Source organism: Anopheles funestus, chromosome 2RL (genome assembly GCF_943734845.2).
Source record: "Anopheles funestus chromosome 2RL, idAnoFuneDA-416_04, whole genome shotgun sequence".
In the NCBI taxonomy this organism is placed as follows: Eukaryota; Metazoa; Arthropoda; class Insecta; order Diptera; family Culicidae; genus Anopheles; species Anopheles funestus.
The window spans coordinates 44,473,578-44,496,435 of NC_064598.1; the positions used below are offsets into that span (position 1 = coordinate 44,473,578).

Below are 22,858 nucleotides of genomic sequence, written 5' to 3' on the forward strand. Positions count from 1 at the left end.
TCGTAGACCACTGTAAATGGGCAAGCATTCGTTTTCTTCTTCTTCTTCTTGGCCTGTTCAGGGTCGCTCGTCGCGTCGACATGGTCATGTCGCCAATTAGTTTCCAGGAAACTCGATCCAGGGCTACAGTCCTCCATCCACGGCTGCATCCGATCTCCGACAGGTTCGACTCCACCTGATCCAGCCAACGAGCTGACTGTGCTCATCTGCGTCTCTTGCCGAACGGATCGCTGACGAGCACCTTCCTGGTGGGGCATTCCGGCTTTGACAACCGTCAGAATATCTGCACCGCCGAACAGCTCAGCTTGCTCGTGGTTCATTCTCCGTCTCTACACGCCCTGCTCGTACACACCGTCAAAGATAGTCCTTAGCACCCGCCGTTCGAAAATGGCGAGTGGCTTGGCGCCCTCCATTAGCATAGTCCAGGACTCGTAGAGGACTACCGGACGTGTCAGTGTGCGATATATCGTGGATTTCGTGTGCTGCTGGAGTCTTCTGGATCGCAGGGGTTTGTGGAACCCGTAGGAGGCACGAGTTCGCTTCGGATATGCGCCTTCGGATTTCGTTGCTCATGTTGTTGTCCGAAGTTACGATCGTACCAAGGTAGCAGAACTCCTCTACCACCTCGAGATCGTCGCCGTCAACTGATACTCTGCTCCCGAGTCGGGCTCTATCACGGCCAGAGCCTCCGGCAAGCAGGTACTTTGTCTTTATCGCATTGATCCTCAATCCAATTCTGTCGGCTTTGCGTTTCAGTCACGTGTACGCGTCGCACACCGCCGTAGATGTCCGTCCGATAATGTCAATGTCATCCGCGAATGCGAGAAATTGGAGAGAACGGGTGAAAATCGTGTCCTGGATGTTGAAGAACGTTATTCGCATGACACCTTCCAGAGCGATGTTAAACAGCAAACAGGAGAGTCCGTCCCCTTGCCTCAGACCCCGGTGAGATTCGAACGATTTCGACAGCATGTTCGATACTCTGACTTTGCACTGCACCCCATCCATAATGGCCTTCAACAGCCGTACCAGCTTCCCTGGGAATCAGTACTGCTGCATGGTGTACCATAGTTCGGTCCGATCTATTGTGTCGTACGCTGCTTTGAAGTCAATGAACAGGTGGTGCGTAGGGATCTGGTGCTCTCGGCACTACTGTAGGATCTGCCGTTTAGTAAAGATTTGGTCAGTGGTCGATTTGCCTCCAACAAATCCAGCTTGGTAGTTTCCGATGAAATCAATGACAAGGGGCGTAAATCTGCAGAAGAGTGTTCGGGACAGGATCTTATAAGCAGCATTCAGGACTGTGATGGCTCGGAAGTTAGCACAGTCCAGTCTGTCGCCCTTTTTGTACGCTGGGTGTATGACAACCAGTTTCCACTCGTCCGGTAGTTCTTCATGGTCCCAAAATCCTTACGATCTGTCGATGCATAATGGCGGCCAATTTCTTCGGGCCCATCTTGGCCAGTTTGGGCACCAGACCATCGCTGCCACTTGTTGTTTTTCAGCTGTTTGATGGCACTGATGACTTCGTCCAAGTAGGCGGGGGCACTTCGTCATCCTGCTGGCTGACGTAATACTGCTCTCCTCTGTTTACCTGCCTCCGGTTCGGTCTCTCCTGCATCTGCTCCATTCAGATGTCTGTCGAAGTAGCACTTACACCTGTTGATCTTATTCATGATGACGCAGCTTATTGGCTACGCACAGTTTCTGGTGTAACTTAACCATAATCAGGAAATGGTCTGAGTCGACGTTTGCTCCCCTGTACGTACGTACGTCAATAATGTCCGAGAAGTGCCTTCCATCGATGAGAACGTGTTCCAACTGGGAATATGTCTGCTGTGGTGATCTCCAGGTGTAGCTGAAGCGAGGTGCGTACTGGAAGAAGGTGTTACGACTGGTCATGTGCTTGAAGAAAGCAAAATTTATTAGGCATAGGTATTAAGTTCTTCCCGAACCCCCTGTCTCGTCGGAGGGCCTACGCATCCTAGCTGTTTTAGGTTGTGTAGGATAACCCATCTTCCCAAGGGGTTGGGTTTTCCCTTAAACCCAAGCTCAGATATTTGGAGAGATATGTTACCCATCTGTACGCCGTGGACGTATTGAGTCGGAGTATGGTATGGAGTGTCTATATCATCCTTCTAGAAGCTTCGGATCCATACGCATATCAGTGCGGTATTGCTAAATAAACTAACAACAGAACAAACTTATTGTTATATTAATCGCTCATTCTAAACCAATTTTTCTTTCAATGAAAGCGATTTAATTGCTAAATGAATGACCACTTTAAATCGCTCGGTATGAAATTATAAAATTTGATAGGCGAGCACTGTGCCGAGTACCACAATTATTAGCAGAAATCGAAAATGTATCTATTTATAATTTTTTGTACAATCAAAGATTAGTATTTATTCGTACCTTCCGTATTGGCTTTCGAATTAAAAAGAACCTTTTCTTCTCATTTCTTCCCGTGAGCCAGTGCTTACAGCGCTTTTCCACGTGGCTTACGTATATGGTAACCGCTTCTCTACTCTAGCTGCCTCTATACTATCGGGTTGGATTCTTCTTGGTTATCGTTCCCGCTGCTAATCTTGTTCACAACATAACTTTTGATGTTACAACAAGTTCAGGTCGAGCAGAATTTTGTCATACACAAGCTCACGAACACGTTTTGCTATCATAAAATCAAGATGGTTGAAGTTGGGATCCTCTACAACGGTCATGGAAACGAGATTCGGTAGCTCACTCGATAATCGTACAACATTAGCTGGATCTATTAACCAATCGTTTAGGCTGTGAAATATCACAACTGGTGTAGTGACAGCGGACAAATTGTATTTCGGTGGATGTTCACTTCCATAGGCCGCAAGATTCAGTCCCTTTCGCCCGTAGTCAAACTGTTGAAAACAACCGCAATGGTTCAGCTGACCGAAGTGTTGCAGCTGTTTGCTTGATGCTCCGGAAGGATAATGTCCAGCAATCACCTGCTGTGCTAGCTAAAACATAGACACAAAAGAATGGTTACAAATACGAACTAGCGCAAAGTGACTGTACAACAAATTGGCCATCCTACCGGATCCGTTCCATTCGGATTGGGTCCAAATAACAGTTCGAACAGTTGAACACAAATATTCCGCGCTTTGCGTGCTGGACAGAATGTTCTCTGCAGTACGTACTGTGCCTTCTTGTGGGGTAACACCTGCCATAGTCCCATAGTGTCTAGAAAATACTTGATGGCGTTAATGTTATCTGCGATCCATCGAATGATAGGACTTCGGATGTGCTCCGCATATACAGCCGCTGATAGAGCGTACATTCGGCTAATTTTTTCATTGTACTCTGGCCGACTGGAAGCCATCACGAAGAACACAGTAGTTCCCTGCGAAAACCCAATGTAATGGAGGCGCCTTGTACCGGTCACGTGCAAGATGTGATCGATCGTGGCCGGCAGATCGTAGTAGCCCATCTCGTGCCAGGTGTAGTCCCAGTACGCACGCGAGTCAGGTGATAGGGTGGTGTGTCGACGAGAGTATCGATTGCCGCGCAGATCCGCCATCCATACATCATGGCCCTGATCAGCCAACAGATAGGCGAGACTATTGTTAGGTCCGATGATAAGAAAATCGGCAGAACTAGCAAACACTCCGTGCACCAGAAGTTTCGGAAGCGATTGATTGGTTGGTTTATCCTTGGGAGGAATTCTCGTTAACGCCAGCACGTATCCGTCGTCGGTGATAACTTCGTGTCGTTCGATTGGGTATCCATATTTATAGATCAGTTCAGACTATTAAGAAGAAACAGAACGAGCTTTAATAACAACAGGTTACAAATTCTCTAAATCTATCGTATTTTACGCAGAATTGAATATTGGGCTATACAAATGAGTAAAGCCAAGAAAAATCAAATGTGTTCTTCTGTGCTTATAAAGTGTAAATAAAAGAAGGGTTATTTGCCCAACATGATGCACGATGTTCGATACACGATCTTCGATGTATTAAACCGAACCTTTAAGCATGAGGCCACGCGACTTACAATATTGTTTCAAAATGAATGAATTGAACTAATGAAAAAATGTTTGACTGTAAATTGAACAATTGAACTTTGTTACATGTATAAATACATAAACTCAATGTCAGTGGTATTATACAGTTTACTGAGGTTTACAGAGAAAACGTTAATGCTACAACCATTTTCGATTCTTCTCTAGTTAAAGTGCCCACGTTTAAGAATAAGAAAACATTCCACTTTTGCCACACATTTTATTGTTCAATTTGAAAGCAAAAGTCTCATAGCAACTGTAACTTCATTATTTACAGACAATTGTGTAGTAAATAAATATTTTATTTTTCTCGGGTTTGCTTGGCAGGCCGATGATTTACCGTCTCGTTACTGCACGTGCCCAGCGTCACCGATTTCGTATCCATTTCTTCGATTTCGTGACCCAAACCTTCAGCCAAATATTTTCCTCTAAAATGATACCATTGTCCCAATATAATCCTTATCTATTACCGACGCATGAAGCGCCACCTGGCGTCCAATAGCAACACCGTCTGCCGGTGATGATCTACGGATTGATCAGTTTATAGATCAAGTGATATCCGATGATCATAACAAACGACAGGCACGCGAAACGCATGCTAAACGTGCCAACAAATCCATTAATGGTTTCTACGTTCCTACTTCAATTCGTAAATCCGCTCAATTTTTGATCAGTTTTTAGAATAACAGTATTAACACTGTGCACGAGTTCTGGTCGGAAAAAATATATGTATGTGTGTTACAATTATAGTATCAGATTATTTTTATGCATTATATTGTACCACTGCAATATACATATACTCAACGCTGAAGCTTTTTCGATAATTCCATCACTGTTTTAGATATATTTATGGTTAATCAATATGATTTCTTGTTACACACAACTTTTTAAAGACTAGACGGCTCTATAGCTACATATGTATTACGCTGTAATCTCACCGTCTCCAACATTCCGTCTTCTTCGTCGATCGCAAAAACACTCTCGTATCCACCGGTAGTAACACGCGTACTCGCCACCAACGGGAGAACCATTACACATAACACCCAAAACCATCGTCCGTTAGTGCTGGGACTACTCGCAAAGAACGTACTCCACCTCACAGGGCAGACGCGGATTGTATTTCCGTAACGAACCACGGTCATTGTAGCACAGACGCATACTAATCGCGCATAAGTTTGCCTCGCTGGTTATACTTTCTTCAGCTGCCAGACGAATGCAGTGGTAGCGTCACTATGTGGTGTACGCACCACATTCAAGGTAAACAGGATGGCACCGAAACTCCCCATATCAATCGATTCTGAATTCGACTCGAACAGGTTTTCAAACATCACCGACGCACTTCTTGCATACGTTGAACATAGGTTTCAGCATCACTTCCACATTGGCACTTTGTCCGATGGGGATTAGAAGCGTTGAGTTATCGAACAACGAAAATATCTGTGTTCTAAGCACATCATCCTGCTCTTAACGTTAGAAATATTGTAAACTGTATCCGCCTGAGTATTCTATCTGACTGAAATCTCATCAGCCTCCAGAAAGACGTAATGAAAACATTTTAATACTTATCATTGTCTTTCTCTCTTTCTTGGGCTGCTGATGGTCGAGCACGTCGCGAAGACATAGCCAGGTCGCCAACGTCGACCTGACAAGCACCTTCCTGGTGGGGCATATCTGCATCGCCAAACAGCTCAGCTAGCTCGTAGTTCATTCTTCTTCTCTACACGCCCTGCTCGCACACACCGCCAAAGATAGTTCTTAGTACCTACGTCCTCCATTGGCGTCCTCCATTAGTATAGTTCAGGACCCGTAGAGGACTATCGGACGTATCAGTTTGCGATATATCGTGCATTTCTTGTGTTGCTGGAGTCTTCTGGATCGCAGGAGTTTGTGGAGCCCGTAGGAGGCACGATTTCCTTTTCCGATTTCCACGCCTTCGGATTTCGTTGCTCATGTTGTTGTCCGAAGTCACGATCGTACCAAGGTAGCAGAACTCCTCTACCACCTCGAGATCGTCGGCATCAACTGATACTCTGCTCCCGAGTCGGGCTCTATCACGGCCAGAGCCTCCGGCAAGCAGGTACTTTGTCTTTGTCGCATTGATCCTCAATCCAATTCTGTCGGCTTTGCGTTTCAGTCACGTGTACGCGCCGCAGATGTCCATCCGTTGATGTCGATGTCATCCGCGAAGGCGAGAAATTGGAGAGAACGGGTGAAAATCGTGCCCCGGATGTTGAAGCCCGCGCTTCGCATAACACCTTCCAAAGCGACGTTAAACAGCAAACAGGAGAGTCCGTCCCATTGCCCCTGAACCCGAACTATTTTGACAGCATGTTCGATACTCTGACTTTGCACTGCACCCCATCCATAATGGCCTTTAACAGCCGTACCAGCTTCCCTGGGAATCAGTACTGCTGTATGGTGTGCCATAGTTTGGTCCGACCTATTGTGTCGTAGGCTGCTTTGAAGTCAATGAACAGGTGCTGCGTAGGGATCTGGTGCTCTCGGCACTACTGTAGGATCTGCCGTTGAGTAAAGATTGGTCTCCAACAAATCCAGCTTGATAGCTTTCGACGAATTCTCAAGGGGAGCGAGTCTGTGGCATGGGCAAATATTATCAAGTTTAAATAAAAAAAAACGAAATCTACTCAATGCTTGCGCTTTTCAGTGCAAAGTATCGTGACCTGCTAACGCCTTTCTCAATGGTTATTCGGGCTTTCAAGGCACAGGATGCTAATAGCGAGGTCAATCGCTTGAAGATCTAATTGAAACTGAAATATCTTTATTCAACACTGCAGTCTTCAATAGTCAGTTCGAATTGTCCGTTATTTTGTGAGGTATTTCCTGATACATATTTCGTGTTGATTTGTTTTGTGTGTATTTGCTCTACAAAATGTAGACTGTTATAAAATTTTCGAACGTCACATAATTTAAAGCTTCATTTAGACACGTTTGTCGCAGTTTTCACTTTTCCTTCACGGGCCGCATGTATGCAATGTCTGCACTAGCGAGTCTTAGTGTTTCATTCGCTCAGTAGATTGATTCCGATTCAATGGTCTTAAAACAACAATTTGTCTCCAAAAAGATAGCAAAGGTACCCATAAAATATCAACCATTTATATTTCGTTAGTTAGTTCATGCCCCTTTCTATTGTTAAACCTTAAAGAACGCCTAGGGCAAGAAGTGCTTTGTGATGGATAGGAAAATATTAGAATAATAAAACGTAAACGAAACAGGCTGATTGCTTCTTCATGGCAGTAAATTTGTTTGTTTGCATTTGCTTCATTCACCGTTGAGGTTGATTCGTTTCGGCGACTGATTTTTGCCAGGCTCTTATCTTTACTTCCTCTCCCCGATCGTTTAACTCCATACTATCCTTCGTTACCAAGTAAACACGCCTGTTCCTGAAGGCCTCTACACTGAATCATAAATAGTATGAAGGGGCGAGTAAAAAAAAAAAAATCCACCCACCTACGAGTCCATTTTTTCCTCGTGGGACAAGAATAAACGGTCGTATTTTCTATGTTTGTGTGTATGTTGTTTTTTTTACTCATGTCATTCTACTCAATCTTCTCAGTGTCTCGTCTCGACACTCGGAAAAAGGATCAAGATTGCTCGTCATTGTTAGCCCTGAAGGAAGTATTGGGCATGGGGTTTTGTATCGATTTACGAAGCGGGAAACACTTGTCCGGACGATCCTGTTTTTGGGTCTGCCAATTTCCCTGGTGGTGTTCGTTGCAAATTTCTAACTTAGAGACAAAATAAAAACCGAAACACAATCAAACACACACGCACAACATCCTCGCAGTGCTAAAACAAAAAAAAAAAAGATGATGATGAACCGACGGAAAAGCTTTCGCCAGAGACGACAATATTGATTGCATGTTACGTCAGCTTAACCGGACGGCCGAGAAAGACCGTCATCAAACAAGGGATCGTCGAAAAAACGGGGAACGGACAAATGCCCCCGAGGTGGGTTGGTTGACGTTTTTCTAGACTATATCAATCTTACGGTTTCCTGTAAACTCATCCAACTTTACCCTTTCACTACTCTGGGCTGTGTTCCCTCTTATCAGCGTGCAACATCCGGTTTGCAAGTCGGCTAACAAATCGGAACCGCTTTAAGAAACTAACAAATATCGCGCACACACACACACACACCCACGCATGGTGGGAGTTTGAGATTGGTTGGGTGGATGAATTTGCCCATCCGATCCGATGAAACCTTGAACAACGCATCAATGGAGACGCCACATACATATATTACATTGTTCACCGAAAGCTACCGTCTGCAAAAGCCACACTTCCACTTCCACGGACCGAACTGATTGCGTGTTATTGTACCTATGTGCTGATCGATCGAGTGGTTCCGATCCGATGAACAAGCAATGTTTTGCTAACATAATAACTAACAATTCAATTTGATTGGCACGACGTAAATTTGCTGTAATTTGCCTTTCCTGCCGAACCTCTCTGCTAAATAAAGATCAGGGTAGCAAAAACTTCAAATACACTCGTTTTGGGTTTTTTTCCATCCCGCAAGTTAAAGGCTTCAAATGTGGGCTTGTGGGCCACACAAAAATAAACAAATCTCAAAATACATTATGAAGCAGCAAGCAGCCGATATCATTAATCATTGTTGTTAATATGCGTTTTTGTGTTATGACATTCGCATTGATAAATGATTCTACGGCTAAAAAGGTAAGCAGCAAAAAAATGGTGAATGATTTGGATGATTGGATGATAGAAATGTTTTTGCTACCGATACCCGGTACACTTACCAACAATCGGAAGATGAGGAATGATGTAGCTTTTTATTCTTTCGTACATGTTTGCCCAAAAACTATAATAGCAGCTCAGGTGACTTAACAGCTTAATGGCTGTTAAAAAAAAAACAGAAATTGACTTGTTAGGAAGCGTGAGGACACAATCAGACCTGAAACACTTCATCGGCAAACAATTGAATGTTTGCACATGTACGGATTGAGAATACCGATTACCGTGCGGAAAACGATTTCTCATGTTATCACTTTGTCGAAATTGTTTTTCACCCTTAAAATCATACACGCAAAACCCGAACTCAAGCCGATATTTCTACCGCATGCCTGTTGGAATTTGTAAATTTTCCTGCGAAACGATTGAAAGGAAATATCCGCTTTTCTGATTAAATTACCGTAGCGTGGCTTCGTGGTAGCGCACGGAATGAAATATCCTATTTTTTCCCACGAATGGAATCGGCAAATCGGCAGCTAAAAAGACATGTGAGCGTGCCGCGCGCGCGTAACATAAAATTCCACGAAACTTCCAAGTCGAGTGGCTCACTAATCTTGTCTGCTAAAACACAAGGATGTGCCAACGGATACCGAGCAGGTACAGAGAGGAACGGCTGGCAAACATCGAACGAGAGAGCAAACATCGGTGTGATTCCCTAAACCACAAGAGGCTACAAAAAAGTAAATAATCGAACCACTTTCTGTCGCTTTTTGTCGTTCCGGCCGAATGCCAAATGTTACGTCTCCCGTGTGGACAAATCAACCGAGTCAAATAATCGAAATATCACGAACTGGGAAGGAAAAACAAAAAAAAAGGAAAAAAGATTTAACGTTTTTTATATTATTCCTTTTTTTCTGTTGGCTAAAATGTAGCATCACCTTCTTCGCTGGTCGTTCCGTTCATACACAGTGGCTGGCAATCAATATCTACTCGCAGCATGAAAGTAAGATGACACAAATTGGTTCTCTGTCACTGACGAAAAGACTCGAATGATTACGACGCAACGGCTGTCCCATATCTCGATCTGTAAGAGAAAATCGATCGGCGTGGAAAAGCGTGACGGAATTAGTGCATCGTAAAACGGTGCGTAAAGCATTGCTGAATGATTATTTACGTTCCACGCCAAGGATCCTGGTATTTGGATTCTGCCCACCCGGTGGTAAACCATGCCCGTTGCCCGTTGGGTGAAATCCAGGCCACACGGATTAGGTTAAAGCTAGCCCGATTCTGGCCCGTTTCGTATTGGGATTTAATGGACTAGTAGTGCGATTTACGATCGTGATACCATTTACGGGCCGGATGCCTAGGATAAATGGCCTAGGTTGTGGTTGCTGTGCGCGGGTGTTCGGATAGGTTTGTCGAGCTTTAAATAAAGTATGGAAGATTTTGATTTTATGGTATTTACCATATCTAAAAAGGATTCAAAATGTTGAACCAACGGCAGCTTGCCACAATGCGGATATGATTGAATTTAGTAAAACATAAAGTTGGCAAAAAGGTACTCTTCATTCATGGTAGAAATAAAAGATAATTGCAATGGGTTCATTGATTAAAAACAAATTGACTTGGGGCACGCGCGTGCTGGGACTAGAAGGGATAGTAATAACCAGAATGAACGTAAAACTATTCAACGAGATCGGGTATGTTCGATCGTTTTGCGAAAACAAATTTCGGATTAGGAAGTAGAAAAACCACCATTTGTGTGCGGAGGACAACCACGAAACTCCATTTGACACGTGCTCAACATAAGAATACTCGTAAAAACAAAAGGTCACTTGCCACCAAAAACGGTACGATACGCTCATTAACGAAACCTGTCCAATGCATACGTTCAATTGCAAGCAATAAATAAATTCGCAAATTTCATCCCATTCGTATGGTCTGTGCTTTGTGCGTTTGTGTACGGAATATGGACGCACGCTTCTAATAGGGCGTAGTGCATCAAATGTATTCGCAAGCGGGAACCCGGGAAACATGGATGTGAATGAATAATGGTCGCAAGTCGTAAGTCAGTAGGCACTCACACTAGAAAAAAAAGAAAAACATTTTCCCGCTAGAAACGATTTTCCAACCGCTTACATACGATCACTTTCCCAGTGAGGGTTGACGAAAATGACAGTAGGGCAAGTAACACCAAAAGAAGCAGAAAAAAAACCCGGCAAAAGGGACACCAAACCGGCACCATGAAATATGGCCGTAAAAGAAAATAGAAGGAAACGTTATGTTCTAAGGTGATGTGGCTAGGTTTCTTTACGATGGTGGCAACCATTTTTGCTACCCATCCGGGGTCGGTGAATTGCGATCTACTAGGTAAACAGAAACCATTACACAACTTCCCATGGTACGGTGGGAACCGTGTAGGCACCACGGAAACATCCGTAATGAAACGTTATCTCGTGACATATTTGGGTTTTCATACCGCTCATGTGTGGCGGGTTCTTCCTTTACTTTTGAACCTGGGGCAACATTTTGAAGTAGGTTGGAAACCCGAAATTGCCTAGCCTAACCGGTAATATAGTACGGTACTACCCGTTTGACACGTTTGAGCTGCTAAATTCCAACCGGAAAAAAAAGAATTCACTTGTAAACAACTTTCTGTAATTAAAACATAAAATATTGGTAAATTTGTGGGATGGCTTTTACCACATCTCTCTCGCACTGAGCTACTTACTCCATTGCATTTCCGGTAGTGTGTTGTTCCTCGATCTCCTTCAGAGAGTTTCGGCTGCGCTCTGTCACGTACTGCATCTCAGCATATTGCGGACCCTTTTCGCGTGCCGTTGTAAAGGAAGTTACAGTGTTTCTTTACCATTCGTAGCTTCATTAAATTTTAACAAAATTTCCGGCCGTTTGTCAAAATTTGTCACCGTCATGTTTCGCAAACAATCAACGGTGGAATGTAAGTTTTGCCACCCCTACAAGCGCCAACGTGGACAAACATTAGTAATTGATTTTTTTCTCTTCTTCTCTCTCTCTCTTTCTCTCACTTGGGATTCTCTTTCTCTCTCGCTTTCGGATCAGGATCCAAAAATTGTCATCCTTACTTTGTGCAGGAAATGAATCACGTACAGCACAAACCTTTCCCTTTTCTTTAAGCTACCGGAAAACCTTCGCTGAATGGAACACGAAAACCGTTGGAATGGTGAAAGATGAAGATAAGGTTTAAACCTTCCGTTGAAATCCGTATTTGTGATAACATTTACTTCCCTCTTTTTTTTTTAAATCGTTTGTAACTGTAAAAAGGTACCCAGCGCTGGTGAGCTGAAGCAAGGCGAATTTCTTTCTGCACCATTTCAAAAGGTATCTTCTACCGGTTTGAAATATTACATTTGGCCTTTCGCCAACACCCGATTCGTACGATTGGTTATGTGTTGTGGGGTTTTACTTTTTTATTTGTTTACAGATTTTTTATTCCAACCTCACCGTGCACATAGGTACGTACCATACGGTCGTGCACTTTGTAGAGCAACGCTTTCGACTGTTCGCGAACGGCGGGCATCAGCTGGGATGTGGTTTGTTTGCGGTGCACCGTTAAGATACCGTCCAGCTCACGGAAACTACCGGACGGGAGCGGTTCCAGCGTGACACTTACGTCGGCCATATCGAGCAGAAACGTGCAGAACCGTTCGTAGCATTCGGCAACATTCACCTTCAGTACGAAGTGGTCGTGCGTGGCCGTGTTGAGCAGTTGCTCTACGAAATCGATAACTGCATTTTCACCGTTCGTCGGATGCATCGCAATGAAGCAGGTAAGATCATCCACCAGCACGAGTGTGTTCGTTTTGGATGGTTCCGAAGACAACCGGCCCTCGATAAGGTGTAACAGTTCGGGATCATTCCAATGACCACCGCTGGTGTACAGTTCCGATAGCGCATCGACGATACACAAATGGCCCGACTGTACGGCGGACGCTGTGTTAAACGTTAGCTTCTGGCAAGCGGCCGTGTAGTGTGCGGCACTATGATTTGCGGCCACCAGCAGTACGTGATTGTTCGTGCTTCGCTTAAGATGATTCGTCATTAGCATTGCCAGCAGAAAGCTACCATCGACACCGGACCGCTCTTGGATTAGTGTGACACGCGGTGCTACCGGTGGTGATTCATCTCTGCTGCCGGCAATCGGCCAACCGCAGACTGACAGCACGTCCCATACCATGTCGTTGATGTTGGTGTTGAAAAAAAACCGGATCCGCTTGAAGCCGTCGGTCCTGGGTAAAGAAGATAAATTAGTGTTAATATCCACCGTGTGTCCTGGTGCCGCTGGTGGTGGCGCTAAACCACATGGTAATGGGTAAATGTTTCCTTTTGATCCACGGCACGAAACCACACCAGCGAAAATTTTCCACCCAAAAGGAAACCCACACACGGAGAGCTTTAGACAGCGTTTGTGTGACTTCAGCGGTAGAAAGTAATGGAAGCGAACGGTTATACTTTCGACCCACCCTACCAGACGGGGAGCAAAAACCAACATTAGGATTCTCAGTCCCGACAAGCTTATGCACAGACAGACACACACAACAAAGTGAGAAGATTCTAATATTTGCTGCAAATACAAGCCTACCGGTGTATCATACTATGAAGAGTTTGTTTTTAAAACTTTAGCCAAATGCAGCTATTTTTATTTACAAGTTCGTTAAGCGTTTCGTTCAGTTTTATGAAGTTTGTACTTATTACTACTTTACTAAGTACTTCCCACAGGCTTCTCATTACAGGAAAAGTCCCGTTTGTTCATAACATGCTAAGAAATTGGAAAATATATCGGAGAAAATTGAAATATATTGGGACTTTTACTTTGATTGAGTTTTCTTCTCGCTAACTGCCTTATTTCGTCAACAGTTTCTGTTGCATGTCGTCACACAGTTTTATGTAAAGATGTGGTCCTGCCCGCCCCATTTAAGGGAGGGCAAATTCCCGATGTTCTATTTTTACGGGAATGTTGTCACACATTTTTCATCTGCTTCTTTTTTTTTTGTTTCTTTAACCGTTATCGGTCATGGTCGGTGTCTTACCATAAAAAGGAAAATAGCAGAAAGTACGCAGCTTATGGGAGGACACACTACAACGTTACAGTTGACATTGGAACTTAGATAGGGCGTTTTGTTAACCGACAGATAGTAAATAGTTTGTGCAATATATGTTTTTTCTTTATCTTCTTTTGATTCTGATACTTTGAGAAACGGATTTTGAAGTAACGATCAATTTGCAACACACTTAATATGTGTAGTAGAACAAGGAAGGATAAGGTCTCACATGACAAACACCGATCGAACTTCCAGGATGGGATGTCGATAAAGAAAAAAGAAAAAAAGGGAAAAGATAGGATGTAAAATTCAATTTATTTTCCTGCTCACATTTCGTTTCGGATCGATGACGCTAAATCCGTACGAATGTCAGCTAACAGCTAGCCGTGTGTCCTTCATTCTCCCTTCCAGAACTAGCATCTGTGGGTCTATGTGAATTCTTCTATAAACCAAGCAGCGTAATATCGTAAATAGTAAGGACAGATAAGGTTTGCACCGCATTCTACACATTTTATTTAATGCACAATGGTGCCATTTTTTGCGCACATTGTGTGATCGATACAAAACCCCCTGGCGTGGGTAATTACGGTATCGGGTCCAGGGGACCTCCTGATGATGATTTACACGCTTTTTGGGGGGGTACTTTTTCACGTGTATGAGGAGGAATTGTTTTTTTCTTCCGGAATTTCCTCGCGCGGCAGATATTTTAAGAACGCAATATGCGCATATCAATATTTCCGTTTAGTTACGAACTCGTAATTTAGCTGCACACAGTATTATGATGCAAATCGATCACACCCGACCGGATACCGACCGAGGATGGGAGAATGAATGTGTCTTATCGAAATATTTTCACGCACTCATAAGCGTCCTAATGAGACAGGGAACCGTGGCAGATGAATCGTTTCACATGCTGTCGAGTACATTTTTCCGGTGCAGTTTACCGATTTGCGGTATGTTTGTTCGTTTTTTTGTTTTCGTTGGTTTGTCTAGTTGATTACAGGGGAGAGACAAAAAGCCTCCTTAACTTTCGTACTTCGGTCGCAAAGCTAAACAGAGTATAGAAGAGATAAGCTGATACCTGGTGTGCGTGTTTATTGATCGTAAGATATTAACGGCCAATATCATCATGCCACCTCACAGCTGATCCATGGTGTAAAGTAAAAAAGTTTCCTAATTTAATATTTACCACCATATTTAAAAATATATACCTTTGAAAGGCTTATTTTATATTCAGCAAACTTGTTTGCTTCATTACGAATAGAAACAAAAAAAAAGAAGTTTCTACCACAAACCCTTTTTGTGGATCTCACTAAAATGCCTCTCTCTGTTTGCATGTATCGGATGGTAAAAGTTGAGGAATTATTTAGCTACTCCCGGGGTTGGTGGGAGGGCAAGGAAATTCCTTACAAGTATTAAGTGGAATACTTTCACCGAAAGGCAAACCAAACACTTTCTTTACTTTTCTTCAGCAAATAAACAAAAAAAAATCACCCCACATCCAAAACAATTCCCATCCTCATCCTACCCGATCGTCTCACGGGGCTGGATGGGGGTTTGTAAATCTTTAACCACACACGTGGTGATAAACTTTTCCATGGCGGTAGTTTGCTTTTTCTTTTGTTCTTAACGAGTCGATAATATGGTTCTCCTTCCTTGGGCAAGAATGAAACATTTTGGCGAAGCTAGCTGTCTGTCGAAACTCACCAGAACGGGGGCACTAGAATGGAGAGCGGTGAAGAAATTGCACCCGTTAGCAAAGATAGCAAGAAGGTATTTGTTGCCAGCTGGTTTGTCCTTAAATGAAACGAAAAAGTAAAGCTTTATCTTCCAAAACTCCTCCCAGAGTGCCAAGGGCAGTCGTGGAAGAAGAAATGGGGGGAACGAAGAAAACAAAAAAGGTATAAGACGAATAACGGGGTTTGAAAGGATGATGATATTCTCCTTTTTTCGAGCGATACGCTGTTTGCTTCCCAAGCCCTTCAACAGTTCAAATTGTTTAATTTTTCGCTTCATTGGAATGCACTTTGTTCTGGGGAATGGGGCAAAAGAGAAGGGGTGGAAAGGGGCAACCAAACGATTTCGTTGCCGTTTGAGGATATCGGTTCGTTTACATCGATAGCCTTTGAAGGTGCAGGATTTGTTTGTTTGCTTCTTTGGTTTAGTCAAACCTTTAAACTTTTGGTGCTAGATTGTGTTCTCAGCGTAGCTTTCATTTTATCAAATCAATCGTATTGATGTGTCTTTAATAAGGGAAGGCAAGGGGCAATAAAAGTAGTTATACTTCAAGGTGGAATATACAATTTTTAACACAACTCGGTACTATGTGACATACAAAGCGACCATTTTCCATAACTACATATATTTGGTGTTATTGGAAAATGGAGTTTGTAATCAAATGTCTCTTTTCAAAACAGATTAAAAAGAAGTAAAACAAAAGACACTAAATCAGCTAAAAAGGATAAGAATAGTGTAAGGGGAAAACGGTCGTATGTAATAAACGGCGCCGGTGATAAGACAGGACCGGGCTTCAAATCCCATCCGGACTGTCCCCTAGTAGCATGGGCTGACTATCCGGCTACATGAGAAAAATATTTTTAGTAACCCAGAAATGGCATGACGTTAGAGGTCGTTGAGCTAAGAAGAGTGAAGAAAGGGAAATTATCATATAAATTTCTTGTTTCTTTCCTATAACTACACTCTTATACCATGTGGAATAAATTTTTTTTTAAGCTGGTATCCGGGGACGGTCTAGTACTTGGATTTTTTAAACCTTTTATTTTAATTTTAAAATAATTTTCAATTTCCATCTTAATGGGCTCTCAGCTTCCAACACTTCTATCATGAGCTCATCAATACAGTTGTCTTGTAGTATAATATAATAGATATTTTGTACTGACTCCAGCTCCGGATTGAGAATTGGGAAAAGTAATTCTGAGTCTCTTTAATGCCAAATATTTTTTGTTGTAAAATTTAAATTAAATTTCAATTCTACAATCGATTTTAAAAAGAAAAATAAAGATAAGTAAACTTATGTACTAGCTTACACTAGAAATAGATAAAACAAAAAAGAAGAGGAAAAAACAAAAACACAGGTTACAATGAACATTTAAGGACTTCTTCATCTATCAGAGCAGAATTGTTTCCAACAATGTGGATGATGTAGTTTGCAAACAAACGTAAGATTTGGATCCGATTGATCGTGCCTTCGTATCTCCTTTCATCAAATGCTTTACAAATCTCCCGAAATCTCTGAGAACCATTTTCATGTTCTTAGATGTTCAAGAAAATACTTTAACTTCTTATCACCTTTTCTCGCCCGGCTAGCTCAGCTGGGACACGTTAGTGGAAGCTTGGTTCAAAGCCGGAAAATATTTGCGTCACTGCTAATGTACCACGCCGTTTCTACCTCTCACGAGACGCGCCAAATATTCCGCCCGATTGACGTTATCTTTGCAGCAGGTTGAGGAAAGGAAAAAAAAGTAAACTACTGTCTAGAGTTGAGCGTTAGCACTCTAGGTACTGATAGCTATGTAATATTTTCTAATGAAGATTAAATCCTTGTTGTTGACAGTATCATATTTTACCGGCGCGAGGGCATCGGTCGTTATTGGCTAGGCTGTCTATCGTTTGTGTTTCTTTTTTCCTTTCAAAAGCCGGTTAAAATGATGATGATACTCTTGAACCAACTGCTATCATACCGTAGCCATAATCTATCATCAATCAAAGATATGAATATGAAGAGCCCCGCGTGCAGCCGTAGAATACTCTCGCCTTAAAGCGGATATGTAACGAGAACCGATGGTGCGTAATGGGGCAAAAAAAAAAACATTGCCCAAAACGGAAAATTGTAACACTCCATATGGAAACAGACTAAGCGTATGTGCGAATACAACATCACCCATCACCCATCACCCATTATTTGTCTGGGATGTGCGTCAGTGAAGGGAAAGGAAGAAAAAAAAAAACCGGTCCATTCCAACATATTGTCGCTGACAGAAATCGCCAAGTGATGATAAATTTAGCTAAACGGCAACCGGGCTGATAAATTCTCACTTCATCGCCGTGAGTCGTGCCGAGTGGGTGGTGCGTCTGGTGCAATCACACCCAATCGGAAGTAGCTTCCTTCACATTCGGAACATCTTGCAAAGACCACTTCTCCTCAGATCGGTGAGTAAAGGTTTCGCGCAACATTTGAAGAAAAAAAAGTGTAATTTTAGTGAATAACTTAAGCTCGTGTGGGGTGTGTGATTTTACTTTGCAACAAATTGTATCGGTAACCGGTAATAAAAACAAACCCTTGAACTTGTTTCCGTCTGTTCTCAAGGTAACTCTCCTAGTAACAGCGGCAGCAACAGCTGATGCTAATGTGAAACACAAACAAATCCGTACCGTAGCGACCGCCGGTTCAATGTGTAGCCCAGCGTTTATTGAGCGATTAACAGTGTCCACTTACCTAAAAGGTCAAATTATCAAGTGCTAGCTAAATGAATATTTAACATCAAAACGATCACAAATATTTCGAAAAGGAAACGCGCGCGCGCGCCTACACTTGTGTGTTGTTTTGAATTTTTGCTCGTGTTTTTTTTACACCAGCATGTTTGTTTTGATGTGTAATTTGACATTCCAGTTGCAACGGAATCATTTTAATACCGGGCTGGTATATAGTGCATTTTCTATCCGCCATCTTGAATGTGGTTTTTAATCGAATGTTTTGAATTGACCGTTTTATTTTAGTTTTAGTACATGTTTACGCAATGTGGCACACGTTTTTGCGTAATTTTATGCAATTCAATTTATTGAAACATAATCAAATGTTATTCTTTCGCAAATTTTGTAAACTGATCGATATTTTCTTCAAAGAAGATATTGCCGCTAGCCGAAAAATAGTCTCAAATAGTTCAAAACAACTTTGAGAATCCGCGAAACAATCGCAGCTAATATTCTGTTCGCGAATAATACATAAATAGTTAAAAAGAATACCTGTTTAGTTCTTATCAATGCGCCAGTAGAAAACTCCCTAATGACGGTATGTTTGAAATTTGTTAGCTGGGTCGCTTTGACAATTACGTCACGTTCCTTTCGGTCATTCATCGAGAGCAAAAAAAAAGTCAAGTGCTCGTCACCGTCGTTGCCGTCGCTTGTCGCCATCGTCGTCGCCGTTCGTGGTCGTCGTCGTTGTCGTATTTTTGGCCTTATACCTTCCCTTTCACACAAGCACCTGCCCTCCACAAGCTACCGGGTAAGTCTAATCTGCATTCGTTGCTGTTGCATCCCATTATCTTCCTCAAACAAATTCGGCGTGGTTTTATCTAAATATAACGTCACCACTTGTACGCTCTTGGGACAATCTGCTGTCGCATCCGTCGTCTTATGACCGTGTTCATGAACGGCCGGGAAGGGCAACTTTGTTGTATCGAAGGGGGCGCACCTTTAGCTTAACCTTCGTCTAGGGTGTTTTGTGCACTTTGTTTACATTCTCCTCTTCGCAGATAGTGACACAATAAGATATCAGCTGGTTTCGGTTGTTACCCGATCAGCAGCTGATCCTACCAATAGACATGAAAATGTGACACACTAACCGATATGCTACTTTCTTCTATTTTTAGCCACAGAATGTCCGACGACAAGAAGAAGCGCCTTTCGTACTGGTACTTTGGTGGATTGGCTAGTGCTGGTGCGGCATGCTGTACCCACCCGCTGGACCTGCTGAAGGTCACGCTGCAAACGCAGCAAGAGGGAAAAATTTCTCTGCTTCAGCTCACGGGCAAGGTGATCCGCACACAGGGCGTTCTCGCACTGTACAATGGCCTTTCGGCGTCGCTATTGCGTCAGCTGACATACTCAACGACACGATTCGGTATTTACGAAGTTGGCAAGCAAGCGATGGGCAACGATTCCGGATTTTTGGGCAAGGCCGCACTCGCTGGAGCTGCCGGAGCTGCTGGCGGTTTCATCGGTACACCTGCCGACATGGTGAACGTTCGTATGCAAAACGATATTAAGCTGCCGCTCGAGCAACGACGAAAGTAAGCGTTACACAAAAAGTGTGTGCACTGGTTTTAAAATAACATTTTGCTTTGCTTTCATTTTAGCTACAAGAACGCCGTCGACGGTTTGTTCCGCGTGTATCGTGAAGAGGGTTTCGCTAGGCTCTTCTCGGGAGCATCCACTGCAACGTCCCGTGCCGTGTTCATGACCATCGGTCAGCTTTCGTTCTACGATTTGGTGAAGGATTTGTTGCTAAAATCTGGCCATTTTGGCGATAATCTCACCACTCACTTTTTGTCATCACTAACGGCGGGTGCGATTGCTACCACGCTGACACAACCGCTCGATGTGCTAAAAACACGCGCCATGAACGCAAAGCCGGGTGAATTCAACGGCATCTGGGATATTGTACGGTTCACAGCACGGCTCGGTCCACTTGGATTCTTCAAGGGATATGTTCCGGCCTTTGTGCGTTTGGGGCCGCACACTATCCTTACATTCGTCTTCCTGGAACAACTGCGCATGAACTTTGGCTACCTGAAGCCAGAGACGAAAGCATCCAACTAAGTATCGAAACAACACACTCCTGCTATCCACTAACAGATACCTGGTTACGGGTTACCGTGAGCTTTTAGAGCAATTTTGACACATTCCACTAACGAACAAGGAGTCACACTCAACGTATAGATCGACATAGGTCGAATGCGTTACCGCAAAATGGACGGTATCGCAACTTGTTATGGGTATTTTGTTTAGTTTTCTTTTAATTTGCAAAAAACTAGAATTTAGCAATCGTGTTACCCACTCACAAAGTGATGCGAAACGTAATGGGATAGCTTTAGTGAGATAAATAAAGCAGCGCAATAAATATTTATCACTGTTAGCCGCCTCGTTCTGGTTGTGTTTATGTGTGCGGAACGCATCAAGTGTTTACCTAACCATTGTTTACGTCAGTCTTAAGATAAAGATAGTTTGACATCGGTGAATGCGGTGCACGTTGTTCGTACCTTGTGAGCAGCTTCTTCAGTGAAAAAGTAAGTGTAAAGGCGTATCGTTCCACTTGCCGCTAAGTTGAAGCAACAGTGCACAGGTTGATGGTACAGATTCGGCCGTTCGAAGCGAGGTAAACAACACACGCGTAGTGCAAAGATGGATAAATTTGGTGCGATAACAAAACGATATTGACATTTGATCAGATGTTTTCGGCTCGCTGTCAAAATTTGCACTGTGGGAAAAGTTGTAAAATTTGAAGGTGAAAAGTTTGAATTTCCATTGTTATTTCGCCCATTTATTCGTTTTTCATTCATGTTTTAATAGAATATTAGAATATTAACATGTTCACATGTTAAAGATCTTTTTGGTTTAGAATATTATGCTTTTTGATGTTTATTTTTCTGAAAAAAATTGATCCACAGTTCAGTAGTTTGATCGATTTTTGACTTGTACCGACTGTTCGGTACAATCGCTAACCGTACAGATGGCGCTAGTGAGGAAGCACTGGATCACATTTAAAATATCAGTTAGTGCAGTGCACCATATTCTTACGTTCGTTGCAGATCTTTAGTACACACGCGACCAGATGGCATCAAAAAAGGCGGAAAAAACTTCACGCTGGTACTTCGGAGGTTTGGCAAGCGCTGGAGCAGCATACTGTACACATCCGCTAGACCTGTTGAAGGTGCTCTACCAAACGGACATCCGTAACAATGTGTCGATGCTTCAGCTATCGCGCGAAATTATTCGAGACGATGGAATTACGGCACTGTACAGTGGCGTTTCTGCGGCAGTATTACGGCAACTAACGTATTCGACGACGCGTTTTGCGATTTACGAAATCGGCAAACAATCAGAGTATGGCAAAGATAGTGGTTTTTTTGGTCGTATTGTAATGGCCGCAATCGGTGGTACAGTGGGCGGGTTCGTAGGTTCGCCGGCGGATCTTATCAACGTGCGTATGCAGAACGATGTGAAACTTCCTCCAGAAAAGCGCAGAAAGTATGTCAAGCTCGCAATGCGCAACGCACTCACTAATTGTTGTGATTCGTTTCAGCTACAAAAATGCGATCGATGGCATCATTCGTGTGTGGCGCGAGGAAGGATTCCGACGATTGTTTGCTGGCGCTAGTTCGGCCACCGCCCGGTCGGTGTTTATGACGATCGGGCAACTTACGTTCTACGATCAGGCAAAGTTTACGCTCTTCGAAACGGGATACTTTACCGATAATATCGGTACGCATTTCCTTGCCTCGGTTATTGCCGGTGGTATTGCGACCACGATGACCCAACCGATCGATGTCGTTAAAACGGTCATGATGAATGCGAAACCGGGTGAGTTTAATAGCATTGGTGCAATTTTGCGACACATCAGCAGACTGGGACCGGTTGGATTTTTCAAAGGCTTTGTTCCCCGGTTCATCCGGCTTGGGCCCCACACTGTGCTGACGTTCATATTTTTAGAGCAGCTGCGAATTAATTTCGGTGTGTTAAAGTTACACTAATCCAGTTCATAATAATCTCATTGAATCCGAAGCTTGGCTAGGGGGCTTGCAATTAAAACGTAGACTTTAGTAGGAAAATGTGATTAGTTTCTCATAGTAAAAGTATGACTGATTTCGAAACATATAGTATAGTTTTTGATAAATAAAAATACCAAATTTGTTTTTTATGGTGTTTGTTTTAATCGTGCTTTCTTTTAGCGTAATATCTGTAAAATCGATCCGAATATTTACATTTTAATTTTAATTTATGTTTTTATTGTTTTAGGCGTAATTTGGGTTGTTTACATTTTATTCGACTGAAATTCATTGTTTAAAGCAAAAATGTCTAAATTTAAAGTAAATTGAAAGAAAAACAAACAAAGAAAGAACGTGAAATACATATTTTATCGTTAATAACACATATTTATGAAATAAGCTTGAATACTTAAAAGATTTTAATTGCAATGCGATTTATGTTGCACTAAATGTATATTTAGCCAATACGGTATGGTTAAATGAACATACACCCACACTTGTACAACCAGCTTTACTCAAAACCTGTT

The 22,858-nt window shown here is 42.8% G+C and overlaps 4 protein-coding genes across 7 annotated transcripts; 2 read left to right on the forward strand and 2 right to left on the reverse strand.

Moving 5' to 3' along the window:
* Positions 1-2,266: 2,266 nt before the first annotated feature.
* Positions 2,267-21,024, reverse strand: LOC125760474 (lipase 1-like). Its single transcript, XM_049420640.1, has 3 exons — positions 20,826-21,024; positions 3,071-3,781; positions 2,267-2,993 (listed from the first exon to the last, which is right to left on the reverse strand). Exons 2-3 carry the CDS (start codon positions 3,551-3,553, stop codon positions 2,613-2,615), a joined length of 864 nt encoding a protein of 287 aa, XP_049276597.1. The 5' UTR covers positions 3,554-3,781; positions 20,826-21,024; the 3' UTR covers positions 2,267-2,612.
* LOC125760475 (uncharacterized) lies at positions 12,171-18,625 on the reverse strand. The gene is made up of 2 exons (XM_049420641.1): positions 18,284-18,625; positions 12,171-13,014 (listed from the first exon to the last, which is right to left on the reverse strand). Exon 2 carries the CDS (start codon positions 12,960-12,962, stop codon positions 12,204-12,206), a length of 759 nt encoding a protein of 252 aa, XP_049276598.1. The 5' UTR covers positions 12,963-13,014; positions 18,284-18,625; the 3' UTR covers positions 12,171-12,203.
* Positions 17,830-20,701, forward strand: LOC125760472 (mitochondrial dicarboxylate carrier-like). Of its 2 annotated transcripts, none has more exons than XM_049420635.1 (3): positions 17,830-17,997; positions 19,437-19,856; positions 19,923-20,701. In XM_049420635.1, the coding sequence occupies exons 2-3, from the start codon at positions 19,444-19,446 to the stop codon at positions 20,383-20,385; spliced, it is 876 nt and encodes a 291-aa protein (XP_049276592.1). In that variant the 5' UTR covers positions 17,830-17,997; positions 19,437-19,443; the 3' UTR covers positions 20,386-20,701. The 2 variants fall into 2 exon arrangements, with proteins under 2 accessions (XP_049276592.1, XP_049276591.1); XM_049420634.1 differs by lacking the exon at positions 17,830-17,997 and adding an exon at positions 18,804-19,069.
* LOC125760473 (mitochondrial dicarboxylate carrier-like) lies at positions 20,776-22,483 on the forward strand. Of its 3 annotated transcripts, none has more exons than XM_049420639.1 (3): positions 20,776-20,852; positions 21,375-21,813; positions 21,869-22,483. In XM_049420639.1, the coding sequence occupies exons 2-3, from the start codon at positions 21,398-21,400 to the stop codon at positions 22,314-22,316; spliced, it is 864 nt and encodes a 287-aa protein (XP_049276596.1). In that variant the 5' UTR covers positions 20,776-20,852; positions 21,375-21,397; the 3' UTR covers positions 22,317-22,483. The 3 variants fall into 3 exon arrangements, with proteins under 3 accessions (XP_049276596.1, XP_049276594.1, XP_049276595.1); XM_049420637.1 differs by having other exon boundaries at positions 20,827-20,941; XM_049420638.1 differs by lacking the exon at positions 20,776-20,852 and adding an exon at positions 20,855-20,941 and having other exon boundaries at positions 21,348-21,813.
* Positions 22,484-22,858: the final 375 nt, after the last annotated feature.